General features: G+C 42.8%; 1 protein-coding gene across 2 annotated transcripts in view; it reads left to right on the top strand.

Moving 5' to 3' along the window:
• Positions 1-22,270, top strand: part of PXDNL (peroxidasin like) — a 344,128-nt gene that overhangs the window by 123,006 nt on the left and 198,852 nt on the right. For both annotated transcript variants that reach the window (XM_090039946.1, XM_090039947.1), the window contains exon 2: positions 4,606-4,677. In XM_090039946.1, coding sequence (XP_089896072.1) covers positions 4,606-4,677 — 72 coding nt within the window. The remainder of the gene's footprint in view (positions 1-4,605; positions 4,678-22,270) is intronic.

Below are 22,270 nucleotides of genomic sequence, written 5' to 3'. Positions count from 1 at the left end.
GGTGATTTGGATAGGTCCTGAATGATTGGAAAAGGGCAAATATAGTGCCCATCTTCAAGAAAGAGAAGAAGGAGGATCCAGGGAACTATAGACTAGTCAGCCTCACCTCAGTCCCTGGAAAAATCATGGAGCAGGTCCTGAAATAATCCATTTCTAAGCACTTGGAGCAGAAGAAAATAATCAGGAATAGTTGGCATGGATTCACCAAGGGCAAGTCATGCCTTACCAGCCTGATTGCCTTTTATGATGAGATAACTGGCTCTGTGGATGTGGGGAAAACGGTGGACATAATATATCTTGACTTTAGCAAGGCTTTTGATACCAGCTCCCACAACATTCTTGCAACCAAGCTGAGGAAGTATGGGTTGGATGAATGGACTTTAAGGGGGAAAGAAACCTGGCTGGATCATCAGGTTTAATAGGCAGTAATCAATGGCTCAATGTCTACTTGGCAGGTGGTATCAAGTGGAATGCCCCAGGTGTCAGCCCTGGGGTCAGTTTTGTTCAGTATTTTCATTAACAATCTGGAAGAAGGGATGGATTGCAACCTAAGCAAGTTGGGGAGGATGACACCAAGGGAGAGGTGTAGTAAATACACTGGAGGGTAGGGCTAGGATTCAGTGACCTAGATAAATTGGAGGAATGGACCAAAAGAAATCTCATGAGGTTTAATAAGGGCAAGTACAAAGTCCTGCATTTAGGACAGAATAATCTCATGCACTGCTATGGGATTGGGACCAACTGGCTAAGCAGAAGCTCTGAAGAAAAGGACCTGCGGTTATAGCGGACAAAAAACTGAATATGAGTCAACAGTGTGCTCTTGTTGCCAAAACGGCTAACAGGATACTGGGCTACATTAGTAGGAGTGTTACCAGAAGATCAAGGGAAATAATATTCCCCTCTTCTGCATTGGTGAGGCTACATCTGGAGTACTGTGTCTACTCACTATAGAAAGGATGTGGACAAATTGGAGAGAGTCCACTGGAGGACAACAAAAATAGTGAGGGGGTTGGGGCACATGACTTCTGAGAAAAGGCTGAGGGAACTGGGCTTATTTAGTTTGGGTGAAAGAAGATTGAAGGGGGATTTGATAGCAGCCTTTAACTACCTCAAAGGTGGTTCCAGAGAGAATGGAGCTAGGCTATTTTGAGTGGTGACAGATGACAGAACAAGGAGCAATGGTCTCAAGTTGCAGCAAGGGAGGTTTAGGTTGGATATTATGAAAAACTTTCTCACTAGGACCATGGTGAAGCACTGGAGTAGGTTACCTAGAGTGGTGGTAGAATCTCCATCCTTGGAGGTTTTTAAGACCCGGCTCAACAAAGCTCTGGCTGGGATGATTTAGTTGGGTATGGTCCTGCTTTGAACAGGGGGTTGGACTAGAGTTCCCTTTTATCCCTAATTTTCTATGATGTTATTCCTGTGTTTAGTACCTCTGCTTTCTGAGGCATGTCCCCATGAGCAGGAAACTGCATTCCCCAGGGACAACTAGCAGCAGCACATATTTATGGGCAATTCCCCTGCATGTGTGCTCTGGCGCATGACAAGTCGCCCTGGTAGGGTAAGGGAAACTGATGCCTGCAGTCTTATCGGGGCTCCTGGGGGCCTCCCAGGACTCCAGCAGCAGTGATCCAGGCATGCAGAGCTTGACTGGCAGCCAGAGCATGTCCCTGGCCAGCCAGGTTCTAATTTTAAACCGTGCAAGCTGCAAAGTGCACTACCCCGCTTTTTTCTGGAATGGGTTTTTGACACCAGGATCTCCCGGTGTCAGAAAAACCTACCGCGCTGCAAATTTCCAGCATGGTGAATGCCTCCATGTGTGGCAGCACAGATGGGTCTGCAGCATCACAAACCACATATGTATGCTTGTGGGGACATGCCCTGATAGTCCAGACATAGCATCTGATGAGGTAGGTTGTAGCCTACATAAGCTCTTGGTTCTCTGAATGAGTTAGTTTATAACAGGGGTTCTTAACCTTTTGTGGACCCAAGGCATCCCTAGGTAAATGTCAACTGTTTTCACTAGCTTTCTTTTTGCCTACAGAAAAATAGTAGAGAAATTCTTTTCTTGGAAAGATCACAACAGTGCAGAATCTTTTTACTACTGTTTGAAATCTCTGGTTTTATGTTGTGAATCCTGTTTTCAAACCAGCAGTGCTAGCATTGCATGGCATCCTGTGGCACCCTTGAAAGGATCTTCGGGCACCCCAGAGTGGTATGACAATCACTGGTTTATAACATGCCACACTGCCCTGACTTTTGCCTGTATAAAAGTAAAAGATGGTTTCAAAGGAAAGGAGGTCATTATTACTTGTGAAGTAGAGAGAGGATAGTGAGGAAAGAAGGTAAATTGCAGTGAGCCATAAAGCACAACAGTCTCTGTTCAGGCCACGGCTTTTAGTGTTCAGTAAAGTAATGAATTCTTGTTTTAAGGCCTGTCTTTGGAAGGTATTGTATAGACCTCCCTTGGGGTCGAAAAGTAAGTAGTTGTTCTGTGAAAAGTTTTCCCTCGCTGGTGGTTGCATGTTTCATAGTTTTATAGATGTTAGGGTCGGAAGGGACCTGTTAGATCATGAAGTCTGACGGCCCCGCCCTGTTTCTGTCCTTTATCATTGTTTCTGTGAAAGTTCATTCTGTAACAGTGATTCTGTTCAGTTTCACCCAGATGGTTTCCATGAGGGCATTTTATCAGTATTAGTAGAATGCCGGTGTGTTAAAATAAAAGGGAAAAAAATCTAGCAATTGCAGCACTGCACATTTCCTTCGCTCCCTCAGAAGAGATTTGCTGTGCTGTCCCTAATCATTGAGAATCGGTTAACTGTGGTTAGAAGTTGTCAAGGAGTTCACTCTGTACTTGGATGAGTAGTCTCTCTTGAAACTTAGCAACCAAGTGAAAAATAAAGTTTGTGAAAAGAGCATGCCTGCATGAAAAATGCAGAAAATCAACACATGTAGAAATGAAAGAGGGAGATGGAGACATCCCTCTAATTGCTCTTTATGGGAGATAGCCATCCTAAGAAGCTATTTAATTTCTGAGTTAAAGTTCAGACTGACCCTTCCTAATCCTACAGGCTTCCTGTACATCAGAGCTATATTCCAAAACAACAACTGCACACACACCAAAATGAATGCACAGCAAATCTATCGAAGACAAGGATACTTAATTACCTGTGGGGGCACATATCTCACAAGAAAACCACTCTCTCTCCAATCTCTCAGTTCTAATCCTCAAAGCGAATTAACAAAATACCTTTCACAGACAAGCCCACAAACTTCACTTCATCTACCTACTGGATACAAAAAATCATGGACTAAATATAGACATTGGATTTATGACACATTTTAACCTGCCTGATATCTGACTCTCTAGGTAAACCCTCTGTCTCATGTACTTGACCACCTCAATTTACATTTTAACTGACTGGCTTTCTTGCATATGTACTGGCTTCTGACTGCTTTACCACTCGATCCAGGAAGAGCACAGATCATTTGCAGATGCTTCCTCAGCCTGAGGAAGGGCAAAAGCTTGCTAAGAAGAATTTTTCCAACTATTTGAGTTGGTCTAATAAAAGAGATCTGCCTCAGAGCTATATTGATATTCAGATGTGAGGTAGGAATGAAGTATGAGACAAGTAGGGCTAATGAAAAAATGTAGATGCAACTTATGTGACATGATATAAAAGAAACATTTTAGAATCAAAGTATATAGAATGGTACAACTTTAGTCATTGCCTTTCACCATTCTGGTATTTTTAGAGGAAACCATTGTTTATTACCCTACAATATATTTGTTCAGTACTAATTGTTAAAATGATGCAAATTGGACCATATTCAAGGTTGCGGATACTTCCTGTGAACAGGAGCTGCTCTTTCAGCAGGTTTTCAAGTACTTTTTGTCTAAAAATAGTAAATCTCCTGCTACATTGAAGGTAGAGAAAAACTTATTGAATGCATTTGAAAAAAAAAAGAAATCTGAGACTGTGATTGTGATAACAGAGCCAGGCAATTTCCTGTTTTTATTTACTTGGCTTTTTAGTTCAGTTGCTGTAATGGGTTTTTATTCCAGTTTCTAGTATAAACAGAGTATAAAGCATTCCATACTTGTTTTATTTTCTCTTTTTAATTGTAATCTTTATAAAACTAGGGAAAAGAATTCTGATAAATGTATTTGTCACGTGAAACGGCATGTAGCCTTTGCAGTAGCCCAAGCTGATAGGCCTGTGGTGAGGTGTACATTCTTAATTTGTCATGTTGAGGATTGCCCTGTGTCAGTCAGATAGTTTCCAAAGAATGTATCATTGAAGTCACCTACCTTCATAGATGGTACCATACTAGTAGCTCTTCCCACATTTCCATCAAGACATACACAATGGGGAGTAAAGTGCTATTGTGGTGGGGGCCCTAGGTTTAATGGCCTTGATGTACAAACCACAGCTTTGGCTCTCTATTCTTCCCTCACAGGAACTCTGATCTAGTGTGAATGTAGGAGGAGGATCTAGAGGTGCATCTGTATAACCTGTTAAAAGTGAAACAACCCCCCTCAGATTCACTATTAGGAAGTAAGATATAATGATCAAGTTTCCTTTTCTTTTTTTTCCCCCCTAGGGATTTGCGATTTAACAGAATACAAGAAATTCCAGCAGGCACCTTTCGGAAACTGAAGAATTTGAACACTCTGTAAGTCTTTGCAATTTGCTATTGGTATTCTGGTTCTGGCTTGCACTGTTACTAGCATTTTAATTAGTATGCTATACACTGCACTTGTCATAACTCTCCTCCCTCCTTACTGATCCCACATTTTTTGTGAATTAGCCGTGCTGTATTCAAATATATTGTTATCATTTGAAAGTATTTAGAAAAAACAAATATATATATATATATTTTCATCATATGGATTGTTTGAATGTTTAGTGTATTAGCACTTCATTTTAGGTGGTGCAGGATCTGTTTTGTACTTTTATATTGTGAGCTTATCCAGCATGTGCTGTGTATGGCATAGGAAGCAATAAAATACTCGTCAAAATTAAAGTCTAAGTATACTAATATTCCTATGACTCTTAATTTAGATGACTGAGACTTGCTAAGCGGTCATGTGGGACACAATGAATAGCCTATAATGAACAACATATATTTTGAAGCAGATTTCTAGATTAATATTCATTTTGTTGTAATATCTGAAATTCTTGAATTTACACACATTTTTCCTAACTACCTGGCATTTATCCACCTATTCACAAATAATTTTGCACCATAAACGAAGAATAAATGTTTCATTTGTTAATGATTCAACACGTAGGGACAATATTTCCCTTTCCCCTGCAAATATAAATACCTGCGTTGCAGCAGATTTGGAGCCCAGTTCAGCAGGAATTGAGGCATATGGGTTTGGAACTATAAGCATATAATTCCACTTGCCTTCAAATGTGGAATACCCATGTTCTTAAAATTAGGCTCATGTTTTAAGTATCTTACTAAATCAAGGCTGTGATAATATTGTGTTGTACAGAGAGAAAGGGTTGGTAATGCACTACATACTCATGAAGAACAAGGAGTGTTAGAAATAATTGTTGTCTAAAGAAAAAAAATCAATCATAGTTGACAAAATTCACAGTAACCTTATTTAAGAAAATTAACTGACATTGTCACATGGACTGAAAACCTGGCAATGAAAACAATAAACAAAGTATTATGAGGCTGAACAGCACTCTGGTGAGGTTGCAGGTTGTGGCCACTGGGCTTTGGTTGCAGAGTCATCTTAACTGTTTTGATGGTTTGCTGATGATCTAGGGGAAGTGTGTGCATGTTTGGGGAGGGTTAGGTGGCAGCATGCAGAATTACAGTTGTAGCTAATTCTGCATCTGAAAGGTAGGAAATAGGTTGAAACAGCCTGGAAAAATGTAAGAGAACATAGCTAGAGAAAAATGTAACACCATGTTTTGATATAGTGGAATTATTTGAGAATCAGGAATTCAGAAAACCTCTAAGGCTGTTTGTGAACAGAAAATGAACACAAGGGTGAAATGTGTTAAGGCAGAAGGAGGGGAAGAAGAGAAGTAATTGGCTTAGATATGCAGAAATATAGCATATCACCAAAGAGATGAGATCACCTCCATTTACTGCTATGGTAAAAAATGATGCTAGAATACTCTGCTGTCTTTAGTTTGAAAGATGACAAATTAGAAACTTGTCTACAAAAGCAAAACAATTTTTCTTTTGGAGAAATTGGCTCATGAAGAGCAATTAAAACTATGATGCATGCACACTGACATAATGGAATTTGTTCTTTCCATTTTCATTAAAAAAAAAAAAAAATTAAAAATCTTCCCAAACCATCTCAGTGGTTCTCATAAGTAATTATGGTGTTTAGCTTCACAGGATTACACTTGTAAACAAGGTGTAAAATATCATGTATTTTTTATTTTCATGGTGTTAAATAAGAATTTTTTGTGGAGCAATGGGCATAAAGTTCCTCATAAGTAGATTTTATTTCAGGATCCAGGCATAAATTAGATGAGCTATTAGGAAAATCTATAAATGAAGGGAAAGAAAGATACTGAAGAAGCAAGCCATCAGCTTTGTATTCGGACTGCTAATATGGGTTTGGAGCACCAGGTTAGTTTTAAAAAGGAGATGTGAGTCTTTAATTGGTTTCTACAACCTTTTGGTAACCTGGGTACCAAATTTCAAATGACCAGGGTTTTCTCAGAACTTTTTAGGTTCAACCAAAGGTTCCTGATATTCTGTGAATGCAGTTCAGGTTTCAGAGTTAAAGAACAAGGCATGTAGGTGCAGGTCTTCTTACTCCATTTTGACACTTTACATTATGCCTGTGTTCCATGTGATACTCCCTCTTGCTTCACTTCCTGTCCTAAATGTTGTGTGGGCTGCTGTAGTTTATTAAATAATTCATGTATTTTATCCTGGCTATGTCTGCATCAGAGTAGTGGGCACGTGTATATTCCGCTAATCTAAATTTGAAAAGACTTTAGGATACTTTGGAATGAAATGTGCTATATAAGCCAGCATTAGGTTTGCAAAATATGTTACTGAAAAGATCGCATTTACAGAAACAATGTAGGTAGATACACTTGTTTTATTATTTCTGGAGGCTGAAAAGTGGGAATAGTATAGAGACTAAACTCCTTCAGCTGGATACAAATATATGCAAGTTGGCTTTTTTCTCTCAGAAAGGGGTTGGTAATTGACTCCAGAGAACGTCAAATACTATATTGGACTTGACCTTTTGGAGGTTCTGTAGGCTCTCATTTACACATACCATTGTCATTCTTCTGTTAATGAAAACTTACAAATAATAAAGTATGTATTTTAGAGCTATAAGCTGGCAAACACCTTTAATCAATGTTATAAAACTTTAAATTACTTTTTTCTTTCTCTTTCTCTTTCTCTTTTTACTTTTCCAATGTCCAGCCCTCATAGTGTTAGAAAAAATATTTTACATACTGATCATACTCAGTCACTGTAGTGGGACCTGGGCTAAGGGCCACACCATGGTGGGGCCCAGGTGCTGCGCTCTCAGCTTGTGTTCACCCCCTTATCTCAATATTCCACCTGCCGCAATTTGATGTTAATGACAAGAATATCAGGAGGTGACTGTATGGAGTTTGCTGAGATGGGCACAAGTCTCAGTGTCTAAGCATCTTCTGTGGGGCTCTGCCTCCTTTACACCCAACCCCTTTCCACTCAGGTGTTCCAGTGATGATTGAGGTGCTTCTCAGGTGCCTGTCTTCACATGGCAGGAGAAAAGGTTCAATGTGAGAAAAAGCAGCCTAGGACTAAAATGAACTGGCCAAGCTCTGGTTACCAAAGATGTCCATAGCACATAGAAATTACTAAAACAAATGACATAAGTAGTTATCTCTGATGTCTACTTGTGGACCTAATTTTTGGCTTTGTAGTGTGTGCGTCTACCTTCTCAGGCAGCTGAGGCCTTCAGGGTTTGCGCCCAGTCACAAGCCTAATTCACAGAGTGAGCCTGTATTGGGCCTTTGGGACCACGGGTACTGTGAACTCCCATGAGGTCCTTGCGAGTACCTGGTATCCAGTGTCCTCAGGGTGGTCACGTTCCTGCTGTGGGAGCCTGGGTCTAGTTGGTCTCCAGTGAGATGTCCCCATTTCTGGGGCCTGCACTGCCCTATAAGGGAAGTTCTGGGTTGATCTGAGCCAACGCAGACCCCTGCGTGCCCCCACATGCCCCATGGCTGCTGCCAGGTGCTAAGAGCCCTCGCGGGGCTCATTACTGGCTGCAGCTGCTGCCTCCCAGCTTTAGGCAGTGCTGGGCATGGTAACCACTTATGCTTGGCTCCGTCCAGGCTCCGGGTCCGGGCGGAGCCTGGCTTCTTTCTTTCAGCCCTGCCCAGGGTATGCAGGGGAGGTGCGTCTCTCGCCACTTCTCTACCCTGCCTGGGTAGCAAGCATGCAGGGGGGCATACTGCCTGTCTGTGGGCTCCTTGCCCACCACCAGGATGACTTGGGATCCCAAGGACTGTGAAGTGCCACTGCAATCATTGCCCCAGTGAGTGTGGGACTGGGCTAGGCCCCTGCTACAGTTGCATTTAAACATGCCATGCTTTTTAAATTATTTTCCCTACCCTATGTTTTCAGGATTAGTAGAAATATAAAAGTATTTGAATTTTAAAAGAAAACAAAACTCAATAACAATGGTAAAGAAAGACTCGTACTTTCCCACTGCTCTTAGGAAACAAAACTCTAAATTGTCAAAGTTCTAATTTGTTCTAACACCAGTAGAAAAAAGCTGTACAGCTGGTTTCATGAAACTTGGTAGTGTGACCTTTGAAACAATTTATACAACCAGAAGTAGCTGGCGGCCTCAGTAGCTGTCTGTGTATAAACTACTTCTGTCTTCTTGTCGATCTCTGCCTGGCTACTTTAAGAATGCAAAAGATTGGTGCTCTTCTTATTTGTAAGTAAAAGTGGGGTGTGTAAAATGTAACACAGACTGTCAGGTATTAATTTTTAGAAAAGTAGAAAATTGACTTAGAAAAGTAACTAGATGTGAACTCTGCTTTATAATAATGGGCATTCTGTATTCTAAAATTTGTAATGGGTTATTAAAGGCCTTCCTTGAAATTGGTTCATACCCTAAATAGGTCTAAGCCAAAAAAGAAAAAGAAAAAGGTGATTTTGGTGATCAATCCCATGCAGAATATTCTAAATATGTTACAGTAAAAGTGAATAGTTCACAGTTAAAGCACACATTGAAAACAGTCTGTCTATCAAGTGGCCAGCACCTTCAAAAAGGATATATTTTTGCAGAAGTCAGGATTACTTTGGAAGCAAATAAAGAGCAGAAGAAATAGTTGCATAGAAGGCATGTGAGGACTCTTTTTTTTTTTTTTCCTGATGTCCAGGCCACCAGAAGGTCCTGCTGACTTGAGCTGAAATTGTGTATGCTCAGCACTTCTGAACATCAGGCTCTTGTATATAGAAAAAGAACAGAAGGTGCAGACAGAAGTCTTTCCTCCTTTCCTTTATTTATCCTCTGTCAGTTTCAAAATGCTTAAGTCTTGTTACAAGTATTTGTTTTTAACTATATACTTTTGTTTTGTTTTTTGTGGGGGAAGGGATGGGGGTGATAGAGTAGAGTTAAACAAAGAAAAGCCTAGGCCTTCTGTTTTTTAAATGTTCTGCTTCTTAGCCCTAGATTAATTATGTTCATTGTAGAGGAATTTATTATTATGTTGCACTTTGTGTTACTTTGTTGACAGTAATTGGATCCTTATGACAGAGCAAATGTACCCTGCTAAGCACTTGGCAAGACAAGGCTCAAAATCTTGGCTCAGACAACCAAAGACACCACAGGTGTTGGTAATCAGGCTGTCACCATTCCCCTTGGGAAATGCTACTGACTATAGGGTAACTGTCCCTCAGGCAGCTGTGTTTCCAGAGAGTGGAGATATACATCTAGTAGGGAGATAACTGCATGTCATTGAAGAGGGTAAATAGACATTCTCCTTGCTGAATCTGTTTACTTTCTTGTCTTGAAAAGTGCTTATCTTAAGAGGTTCTGAGAGCTGTCATCTTGTTTTGATGCAGGCATAAGGGGTGCCTGTATATGTGCGGGGAGGCTGCTCTGACGCGCTGTAATTTAATCAAGATTAATAGAGTTTGCTGGCATGTACTAATTGGTGTGCTCCAGCCGGCCTTCACATCTCATGTATCAACATCCCTACGTTTCAAAATGGCAGTGGGGGTGCTTTTAACTAAAACTCGTTCCACAAGATTTACTTAAAGCACCCCTGCCACCATTTTGAAGCGTGTGGACGTGGATACATGAGTCGCGGTGGGCACTTTAATCAAAGTGGCTCTCAGAGCCTCTCTAATTAAAGCACCCCTCATGCCTACCCCTGAAGTGTATGTAAAAATGCCCTATGTTTCTACTAGGAGAATGACTACTCTTCTGGTAGAAACTTGAAGTATACAAGAGTTCATCCAGTTTCTTCTGAGGGAAAAACACCCCCTCCCTTGTTACAGAAAATCCCTTGTAAGAAAGAACACTTGTGCAGTCCCTTCTTGGTCTGCTCCAGGGTGGGAGTGGCAAAGCCCCCCCCACCAGTTCCCCTGACTGGGGATTCCTGATCTGGGGAGTGGGCAGAGAGTTTTGATAACTGCTTCAGTCCATTCCTGAACCAGTCTAGGAGAGGTAGGTAAGCAGCTACCCTTGCTCCCAGTCTCTTCCCCAAATCAAGTGTTGCCAAGTTTGGGGAATGACTTTGCTCACTGCTCCTGCTACTGTGCTCCCAGAGGATGTCTGATCAAGATGAGTAAACCCAGAGGGTCTGAGGATGGAGGCTGGTAGGTTGAGGGAAGGAAGACATCCTGGAAAGATTAGATTGTGTTTGTTGGAGTTTGTTTTCCTTTGCATGTTTCTAAGTTGGCTAAGTAAACTGCAAGGTATGGGGAAACTCTTAAGGGGTGATAGGAGACGGCCAAAGCAGTGGCTCTTAACCTTTTTTAATCTGTCACGGGACAGGGTCCTAGGAGTGGCCGTGATCTCTTCAGACGCCTCCTACCGTTCCAAGTCCGAGATAAAGCACCCTCGCTCTCGCCCGCCACATCTTTGATGTTAGGTATTTTATAAAGGAGGCTGCCTTTTTGTCCCCTTGGACACGGTGCTCTGGTGTATCCTGGCCCCTGTTCTGTATTGACTGACTTTGTGCACCCCAGCCTTATGGGCTATGTGTGGCTCCTACCACCCCTGTACCACACCCCAAGCCTCGCAGATGTACTGGACATTGTGTGGTCGATCCCTTGCCACGCCCTTATGGCCATCCCCTGGCTAGTCTTGCAATTGCCCGCGCCCTCACGGGCTCCCTGGGCTTGTCTCACACTGGCCCAGGCCCTCACGGGCCCTCTGGCCTCTCACAATGGCCCCTTATGGGTGCCCCCTGGCTTGTCTTGCAATTGCCCGCACCCTCATGGGTTCCCTGGGCTTGTCTCACACTGGCCCAGGCCCTCACGGGCTCTCTGGCCTCTTTTGCAATGGCCTGAACCCTCACGGATGCTCTCTGGCTCGCCTTAGGGCCTGCGCCCCACGGGCATTCCCTGGCTTCTCTCATGGTTGCCCCACGCCCTGATGAACGTTCCCTGGCCTCTTTTCTCGCAGTTGCCCGTGCTCCCCGCGGACGCTCCGTGGCCTCTCTTGCGGTTGCCTGTGTTCTCACCGATGCACGCTAGGGCCTTCTCTCGCGACCGTGCCCGCTCCGGGGCCTTCTCTCGCGACCGTGCCCGCTCCGGGGCCTTCTCACAATTGGGACTCAGGTGACCGTAGCCATGCCTGGCCCCCAGATCCCCTTCTTGGGTCTAAAGTTCCTGTGGGGCTCAGGCAGCCTCGGCCTTACCTGGCCCCCAATCCTCTGCGCCCCTTCTCAGGGCTAGGGTCAGTTGTGTCCTCTCTGGCACTGGGGTCCCCACACTACCATGGAGCCCTTATGAGGCCTCCTCCAGCCCCTATTAGCCTCACCCGGTCCTCCGGTCTTATAAAACTACAAACAGAAAACTCAAGCCCCTGGGCTACAATGTAAACTCTAAGCCAACTGGCTAACCATCATTCAAATCCCTACCAGGGCTTCTTCCACCCGGTATCCTTGAACAGAAGCTGCTCAGGCCATCAGGCTTCTCTACTCTGCTTACTCCAGCAGAGCGCCCTCTTCCTCGGCTGCTAGCGGGGAACTGCCTCCCTGGCCTCAGCCTGGATTGTATTTATATAGGTCAGGCCCTGCCCCCTTCTGGTCAGCTGACCAACTGCGGTTGCCCCGGCAACCAGCACCTGTACCTCTTTGTACAATCTCAAAGCACCTCTCAGGAGACTGAAGCTCCCCTTCCATAGTATTTGCAAGTTGAGTGATGCCCACTTTCAAAAACTGATTGATATATTACAATGCTTATCTCCTTGCAGAGGGGCCAGGCAGTGTGAGTGGCAGGGGCTCAAGCCTGCAGGAAAACACTTGGGTTTGTCTCTGCAAATGGGGGAAACGCAGAGTTCTCAGCTTGCTGAGGCATGCCTGGGGATTCTGACTCAGGGCATGCCTCTACAGATGGGGAAAACTTGGCAGTTGCTCCCAGGGCTTCAGGGACTCGATTCTTTATGCGCTGGGTAGGACTTGGCCCCTGGAGTCCCAGTAATGCATGCCTGGGGCAGGTGGAAAATGTGAGCAGCTTTAGGTTGTCTGCACTCTCCACTTTAAAAGAGATGTTTACCATACAAATTCCACTTTTTGTCTCAGCCACAAATTTGGGCATTTGTGGAATGACACAGGGCATGGCTGTCTGTTGGCTTTCACACTCTGCCACAGTAAAACTTTTCATAGTGACCCAAAGATGAGAAATCTTTTTGCAGCCTCATTGCAGGTTAGTTAAGGCCCTGGATTTGTAAATGGCCTGATTGGAGGTCCTGGAGAGAGAGGGAGGCGAAGTGAGGGAAGAGACATACCGAGCCTGATAGGGCAGAGCGCCCTGGAACGCGCAGCAGGTGTCTTGATCTCTCACTTTAAATCTCTCCTCCCATGACTTGATGTAGATGAAAAGAGATATAATGTAAGGTGGTAGTACCTGCTTAGAGTATGCTGAGGTTAGCATGGGTCGATTTTGAGGTCTTCTGTGGGGCTCCTCCCCTATACCCCCTTTCTACTCGAGGGGTATAGTGACCCTTACCAAAGTAAAATAAAATTTTGCCTGTCTCTACAAGTAGAGCAATAAGTGACACAACTTCTACTTCATTTGAGTTTCTTAATTTTACCTTAAGGACATCGTCTCAGTCTTCTCATTAAGAGAAAGTTGGTCAAAATGGTTTCAAAACAGTAATTTGAGTAGTATGCACTTAGTCTTAAATGTAAAGAAAATCTATAGCTGTACTCTGTTTATTATAATTTAGAAAGGGACATAACATCATGAAAAAGAGGGATTTGGGAAACTTGTTTTGTTTTGGGCAGAGCACTCCAAAAATACCCAGCATAGCTTTTTATCTGAGAGAGTAGGTTCATGTCTTTCTAGACATCTGCCAAGTAATATATGTGTGAAAACAGTAAATTTCTCCTACAAAAACTGATTTCATTTTTTCAAAATTAGCAAAATGTTATGTGTTTTATGGTGTATGTTAAAGTGAAACAAAGACGTTTTAAATATATTTTACAAATTTGTTTGGGGTTTACAAATATGGGGATAATAGAAAATATTCACACATTAAATATGTTTGAAGTTTTAGAAGTGTAAACTCTCAATCTGTAAAAAGATTACCTAAAATGCAACATATTTGTTTTCATGCTTTCTGCAGTGTCAAGTTAAGAGTGTGAGGTTTTTTTATTACTATTATTGTTTTTTTTAGTTGCATACATCCTCACCAGAACTGTTCAATAATTCTGATCACAGCAGTATTCAGTTAATTACACATGTACAAACCTGGAAAAATTGCTGAACAGGTGTCTCTGAAGGTATAATTTTAAGACACTGAGAGGTGTTATATGAGAGAGAGATTGTATCTTAAGAATCTTTATTGCTGATGATTCACAAGAGAGAAAATGTAGCTTAATTCCCAGGTGTCAAGTTGAATTTTCAGGGTTGATAATTAAAATCCCCAAAATATATCTGTTTGTAAAATGAACATTTGATACAGAAATCTTGAGCTGAGAAAAAGCATGCAATCAAACAAAGGTACCCAAAGCCACTCCTAGTGTCAGAACATGGTTTTTTGTTGTTTAAAAAAAAAACAAAAAAACGTAACATTCCCTTTCTTTTCATAACAATGTGCTTTTGTAGAGGCCGGGTTTCTTTTTTTTTTCTGGTTGCAGAGTTTCTTGCAAGTAGAAATGCCAGCTGCTTGCAATTTAACTTTCCAGAGTTGGAATTCAGAAAAGTCACTGGAGCTCCCTGAGTTGTCACTAAGCAACGATGTTGTATGCAATGAGGAAGTAAAGTGGGGTATATGATGCTGTAGGTAAGCATAGATAAGTTAGAAGTAGAAAATAGGGGTTTTTTTTATATTTAGTGCATTTAAAAGTGGGGTGGAATTTATATCTAGGGAAGACCAACTACTGTCTGTATGCCACAGAGATGTTTTTAATTTCCTGTTCCTATAGTCTTGTATACAGAAAATGACTTACGATATCAGGAAATATCTTCTTGTCAGGAAGATCCTTTACTGGTCCCTGGCAAAAAAAGTAGCAGCAAATTACTGTGCACCAATGGAGTGTCTGAGCAAGTCTGAATTTCCCCTTGTTTACCTGCCTGAGCCTGGATTTTCAGATCTATGCTACAAGGGCAGTGTTTCAACAATAAAAGCAGCTTTATATCTGGGTAGGTATGCATGCATTCTAGATAGAAGAAAGTGCTGTCTTTCAGTGGTGATTTTCCTGTTGCTCTTCGTCGTACAAATATATATGGACATACACGGCACGACCCTGTGGTTAAACAACGCTGAAAATTATAGCAAAAAAAAAAGGTATGTCTAGTGTCTTTTTGCTATGAAGTGATCTAACAGCAAAAGTTTCAACATAATCATTGAGCATTCAGAAAACTAATTGAGTGGGAAGCTTGTAAAGTAAAGCATTCAGTAATTAAGAAAACAAGGTCAACAGTCAAGCCAGGCTAGAAGCTAGCTTTCTTGAATTCCAGTCTCATTCCTTTAATAGAGAACATCCTCTTCCTGCAGCCTCCTGTCTTCATCTTTTTTTCCCCCAACACATGCTCCAAAGGAGAGGCCAGGATCACAATAAAATCTATCATTGAAAAGTGGTCAAAAAGTTTCCAACTTTTTTTTTTTTTTTAAATGGGAAATATCTATTTTATTTATATATACAGAGCTTTCACTTTCAGTGCAATTTCAGTACCATCTTCTGCTTCGGCCTGTTCTTCAAGAGAAGGAATAGTTGAAAAGCATTTTCTTCCACATATTAGCTCTCTGTTTCCAGGTAATTTGGAGTTTCTGTTTTCAGTTATGGGGTTCCTATTTTTCAACAGACTTTCCCCCTCAATTCAAAAACCAGAAAAGTAAACAGAATCAGTCATCTCTATTCATAATGTCTGTGAATATGAGGCAGAATTTAAAAGGGCAAACTTAAACTGGCATACCTAGTTACCTAGTTTTTTTCAGCATTTGGCATTCCACACTTCTTCTTCTATAGTTACTTCCATGTGCAGGATAAATGCATTCCTTATTATTGTCTGACATCTGTCCCTTTTATCTTCTTCAATTTTGTGCTTAGGAAAGCTGGCCAAGTATTCTGAAAATCATATTGTCAACATTGATTTGATTTCTGAAGGACTGCCAGTTTTAACCGTGTCTCACTACTTACAGGCATTTTGGATATGTCTGTTTTCTATATCTGTGTTACATATGATTTGAGGCATTCATGCAAGGATGAGAGTAACTGCTGTATGGGATTCACTATCCTCTCAAAAATTTGTAATCTCAAAAGGAATCGGCAATCCCATGCAAGTCAGGCAGGCATGTAAACAATCAACTGTTGAACTCTTAGGACCTTGTTGCATGTTGCATTTTGAACTGCTACAATGTTGATAGTGCTAGCTCAAGTTTCATAGTTTCATAGTTTCTAGGGTTGGAAGGGACCTGAGCAGATCATCTAGTCCGACCCCCTACCATGGCAGGAAAGAGTACTGGGGTCAAATGACCCCAGCAAGATGTTCATCTAACCTCCTCTTAAACACCCCCAGGGTAGGAGCCTGCACCACTTCTCTTGGAAGCTGGTTCCAGACCCTAGCCGCCCTGACTGTGAAGTAGCGCCTCCTGATATCTAACCTAAACCTACCCTCTGCCAGCTTGTGACCGTTATTCCTGGTCACTCCTGGTGGTGCTCGGGGTAAAAGTGACTCCCCCAATGCCTGCTGATCCCCCCTGACTAGTTTATAACAGGCCACAAGATCCCCTCTTAGCCTTGTCTTTTGGAGGCTGAACAGGTTCAGGTCCCGTAGCCTCTCTTCATAGGGCCTGTCCTGTTGTCACCTGATCATGTGAGTGGCCCTCCTCTGGACCCTCTCCATGCTGTCCACATCCCTCTTGAAGTGTGGCACCCAGAACTGGATGCAGTACTCCAGGTGCGGCCTGACCAGTGCCACATAGAGGGGGAGGATCACCTCTTTGGACCTGCTCGAGATGCATCTGTGGATGCATGACAAGGTGCGGTTGGCCTTCCTAACTGCCTCCCCATTCTGCCGGCCCATGTTCATCTTGGAGTCAATGATGACCCCCAGATCCCTTTCCACCTCTGTGCTGACAAGAGGGGAGTTCCCTAACCTGTAGGTATGGTGCTGGTTGTTCCTCCCGAGGTGCATCACCTTGCACTTGTCTGTGTTGAAACCCATCCTATTCTCATCCGCCCACCCTTGTAACCTGTCTAGGTCTGATTGTAGCCTGTTGCATCCTTCCAGTGTGCCCATGTCCCCCCACATCTTAGTGTCATCAGCAAATTTGAACAGGGTGCTTTTTACCCCCTCATCCAAATCGCTGATGAAGATGTTGAACAGTGCAGGCCCGAGGACCGAGCCCTGCGGAACCCCACTGCCCACGTCCTTCCAGGTTGAGAAGGACCCATCCACTACCACCCTCTGGGTGCGGCCCACCAGCGAGTTGGCAACCCATTTGACTGTGTGGGTATCTACACCACAGCCCCCCAGTTTCTTAATGAGAACGGGGTGAGAGACAGTGTCAAAAGCCTTCCGGAAGTCCAGGAAGATTATATCCACTGCTACCCCTGCATCTAATGATCTGGTGATCTGATCGTAAAAGGCCACCAGGTTGGTCTGACAGGACCTGCCACTGGTGAACCCGTGTTGGTTGCCCCTAAGCATGCAGTCCCTTCTTTGGAAGGTTACAACCCTGGAGGCAGGAAGGGGAGTTGATTTGGTGCCAGAACCACCCTCTGGGCAGTAGAGTTTAGGGGGTGGAAAGTTTGTCCACACAACAGGAGGGTGGTGGAGAGGACACTGCATCCTGGGATGCTTGAGGACTGCAGCTTGGGTGGCTCATCTGTGGGGAGTGCTTACACATTAATGGAACAGGAGCTGGGTAAGATGCATCAGAGATAAACCTGCCCTGGAGTGGCATAACTATAAGCCTTCTAAAATGTGCTTTAAATTAGTTATAGGTGTTATTGTGTGGGTAATCCAGGGGTTAAGAGCTCCAGGACGTGTAACGAGGCAAAGACACCAGGAGGAGAAAATGAAGAGTAGTCAGTGAATACTCTTAGATGAAAAATTGGCAGAGATTGGAATTGATTGACATGATTTACAAACAAAAATGCACTGTGCCCATGAGCCAGTTTATTCACAGTTAATAATTCACCACGTTGTGTTTCCAATAATCTCTGGAGTCTTTAGTTTTCCATATTCTTCTCACTGCTCCCTCACTTTTGTGCTCCAAGGATGAAGAGACTTGCATTAAAGTTAAATGGTAAGACCTGATTTTTCAGCCAGTGAAATGCCTTCTTTACTATACATCATACTTAGGGTATGAAATATGAACAATAGAAAAGCTGGTTTTGTAGCTTAATCCAGTTTTGATGTTTGGGTATATATTTTTTCAGGGGCACTGGATAATAGACAGAAGAGAAAATTTTAAGTCAGAGAATATGTCCCATGTCCACACTTCTGATCTGAGACTTGCAGCGCTTCAGTCCAGATGTCTCCAAATCCACAATGAGAGCCTAGACTCAGAGACGGATGCTTATATTGTGACATACAAATCACTTAAGTGGAATTATTTTGTATTTTTTATATAGAGTTTGGAGATAATTTCACAGTGGCTAACAGCTCATAAGTCATGCACATGCAGGCTACAAACATTAAAAACTTTGCTCTTCAGGGGTTCTTCTGATTCCTAAAACAAAGCACAAAAAACATTGTGTCCAAAACTATGCCAGTGTGTATTTGATCAGAGCACAATTTCCCAGGTTTCATCAGTGCTTGTGTACACTCTAGTGTTCTGATGCAAACTTGGGATTAGTCATTATTTTAACTGAACTTTTATTGATTTTCATCTTGTACAAAAAGGAAAACAAGCATCTCCTCCTGCTTTGAGCAAAAGTAACATGCCCAAAATAAGATGAAAGGAAAAGCACTGAAAACTCCCATGGGCAGAGAATAGCATTCACCTCAGAAGCTTAAGGATATTGTCACCTACCTGGGTTTTATAACTTGTAGAGAACTTTAAGAAGGGATCATTCTTTCAAATTACTCAGGAGGTGGATCAAAAAAAGATGATTGGTTTAATAAAAGATATTACATCTACCCAAAGAACCTTGCCTGCCAAAGAAAAGACGAGGCATTCATAAACAGTAATATAGCTTTGGTCCCTGTTGCTGAGTGCAGTTGGCGCACACACAATATATTTATTTATTTTGGATTTTTCCAATGGACACCCATGGTAATCTTGTAAAACGACAGAGGTAGTTAAAGGACTGAAGTCAGTCAAAAGGCAGGGTAGATATGCAGCTATATAGGCTTACTACACAAGATAGTGAGAGAGCTCAACTTTTTGTGAGAGAGCTCAACTTTTTGTGAACCTAAGTTCATTTCATCAAATGCTGTGAAAAGACATGCAGAAAGCAGAGTATAAAAAGGAGAGAGAAATTAGAATGCAAAAGGAAAGGTGTGGTAGGGAGACAAAAATGGGAGGGTGCAGGTAGAGCTAGGAGGGGAAAGCAAACTGGAAACCCATAGGAACAAAGGAGGTCACATAAGCTAATTCAGGTAATGAGATAAGAATATATAGTCTCTGTTTAAGCTCTTTTAACGCATTTCAGTTGATGGATGATTTCTTGTTCTGCAGCTTCTCGTTCAAACTGGTTTTTATTTAACTTTTTTTACTTTGTTGTCGTCAGAGAACAGCGATCCTGAGGTCAGTGATGGAGAGTCCAGGGTGGTTGAAGTGTTCTGCCACAGGCTTTTGTGTGTTTCTGCAGCTGGTATCAGATTGGTGTTCATTCCTTCTTACATGTAGAGATCACCCTGTTTATCCAACATAGACAGCAGAAGGGCATTATTAGCAGGTGCTGGCATATATGACATTGTAGTTCCTCATGAGGGATGTTGGTGTACAAAGATGGTAGGTAATACAGTGTACAGGTATCCATGGTAGGTTAATACAGTGTTTGCTAGAAGCTTGTTGGTGAAGCCTAGTTTTTTAAAAAAAACCTGTATTACCCCATCCCCTCCCTATTTGAATTTAAAAAAAATTCAAAGACCTGTGGTGTTCCCAACCCCCCATTTGATTGAAAAACAAAAACAAAAAAAAAACAACTTAGGGCTAACAAAAATTAATTAAGCTCCACACAGCTTTCAAAGTTCCCAGCATTGCTCCCCAGCTCTACACAACCCACTTTCTAACAGACAATGGAGAAAAGGTGTGCCTTTGCAATATGCATTGAAAATTAAGAGGCATGGCGTGATGTTGGCTTCTGGAGCAAGTGAGTTCCACAGTGATCTGTCTCTGCACTCTCTTGTTACAAATGCTGTCTGCAGTGTAATGCTTGAGCTTGTGGTCAAAAATGACACTCCAGGCAGCTTCAACTTTTATCCAGTGAGCTCCAACTACAATAGTATTCCACTCTGGAGTTGCAGGAAAAGCAAGCTTTTAATTTGTCACTTTCACTATATTTATGATCTTGTGGGAGCTTCCATTTGTTAAGGAGCTATTATTTTTTCAATGAAACCTCATCTTTCTTTCTATCTTAGATATCTTTAGGGCCATATCCAGAAGAGTTGCAGTGGCATGGCCTCATCTTCCCTCTCCCCTTCCCCACCTTTCAGAGTGGACTGCACCTCAGGAGCCTCTGCAGACTTTTTTCAAGTCCACAAAGCAGTGAGAATCTGTCTTCTCTTCCCCTTCCTACTTAGAGGCATGCCCCCCCGCCCCCCGCTATTCCCTCCCACCCCTGACTTCACTTTCCAGTACGTGGGGGAAGCTTCAGAGCTGCTCCTGCCTGCTCCAGTCAGGATGTGGGAGAGCTGGGCTCATCTTGGACAGTGGCGGCGGCAATGAGTGGGGGGTTTCCAGAGGACTAGGCAAGTCGTCAGTGGAACCTGCCCATCACTGCCATTGCTGTCCCAGTTTAGCACAGCCCCTGCATAGCACTGTTGGAGCAGGCAGGTATGGCTTTGAAGCATCCCTTGCCCCCAGGCAGCAAGGAAAGTGGTGAGTGGAAAAGGAGAGGGGAGGGTACATGCTTCTGAACATGGAGTGGAAAGTGTGGGGATTCTTAGCTGCTTTGGGGATTTCCCTGGGGGGTTGTCTGCCTGCACAGCGATGGGGGAGAAGGCTGGGAGGGAGGTGCAGCCACCCCTGCAGCTGGATTAAGTCTTTAGTGGGCCCTAGGCAAACAAACTCATAAGCCCCTGGCTGGTTGAGACCAGTCCCAGTCACCCTGGTGCTGCCACCCATGGGAAGTGGGGCTCAGAGCCACTGCTAGGAAGCAGCTGCCACAGTGGCAAGGCTTACATAGAAGAGGGGAAGGGAAGGGAAGTGAAGTGAGGTGAGGTGAGGTGAGGTGAGGCAAGACCATTCACACTACTGCTGTGGATGGAAGGACCAGTGCCCCCTACAGCTCAGGGCCCTAGGCAACCTCCTGTGCCAAATATTGGATCTACCCCTGGATAGCTGCACTGTCTGTTGGTGATGTCTCTACCTTCCTTTGCTACTCTTGAATAGTTTGGAATGTAGTTATTTAAATACCATATTAAAATCTCTTATCAGGTTCTTGATTGTAGGAGTTGTGCTATATTGCCTCTACCCTCTTGTTCAATTTCAGTGTGTATTTCAGCATTTATAACCAGTTATAACCTTTCTTGATCTGTCTTTTTTGGTTTTTCAGTGTTTACTTATTGAACAGAATATTTTTTTACTTTCTTTTCCAAAAAAAAAAAAAAAGCATTCCTTTTGCAGTTTAGCATTTGTCTGCATTGTTTAATTTTTTTATGCTCTTTCTGATATATTGTACAGTAGTTTTACTCAGCCCTGTTCAGCAAATCTTTAGCTGATGCTGGGTAATGGAAAGCATTTTCTCTTTTTCCATTTTTATTCTTTTGTTTTTTATGGTGTTGTTATATTTACTTTTTGTCCTCTCTGTCTGTGACTTCAACTCCTTTGAATGTCAAGAAATTTAGTCTAAAATCCATCCTCTCAGCTGGGTTAGTCTAGCAGCTGGTTGTTTCCAGCTGAGACATCCTGAAGTATTCTCACAGCGGGTACATACATAGCTCTACATTCAACAAAGTTGCATATGCAACTCCTGCTGGGTAACAGCTAAATAAATAGTGCTTTCATGCATATTGATGGGCATTCTAGATGTTGCTGAATGAGAAGACACTAGATTTCTGGAAATGAACTGTAGTTCATTTAGGGTTGTCAGCAGCTCCAAGTATGGCACTTGTACAACATCTCTATTCTGGTGATTTCATAGATTTCATAGACATTAGGGCTGGAAGTGACCTTGGAAGATCGAGTTCCGCCTCCTGCCCCAGGGGCAGGAAGTCAGCAGGGATCATAAAATCCCAGCAAGATAAACATCCAGATGTCTTTTAAGATGTTCAGAGTAGGTGAATCTCCGGTGGCAATCTGTTTTAAACTTTTGGGGCTCAGACAGTAAAGTTCTTCCTTATGTCCAGCCTGAAATGTTCATGAAGGAGTTTCTGACCGTTCGACCTTGTCATCCATTGGGGTGCTCTGGGATCCTGGTAAGCACCCCTGATAAACTTAGAGGTGGCCTCCAGATCACCCTTGAGC

This window comes from Crocodylus siamensis, chromosome 3 (genome assembly GCF_052110815.1).
Source record: "Crocodylus siamensis isolate JL-2025a chromosome 3, ASM5211081v1, whole genome shotgun sequence".
In the NCBI taxonomy this organism is placed as follows: domain Eukaryota; kingdom Metazoa; phylum Chordata; order Crocodylia; family Crocodylidae; genus Crocodylus; species Crocodylus siamensis.
Note: the sequence above shows the minus strand (reverse complement) of the source record. Positions and strands in the feature narration are given on the sequence as shown.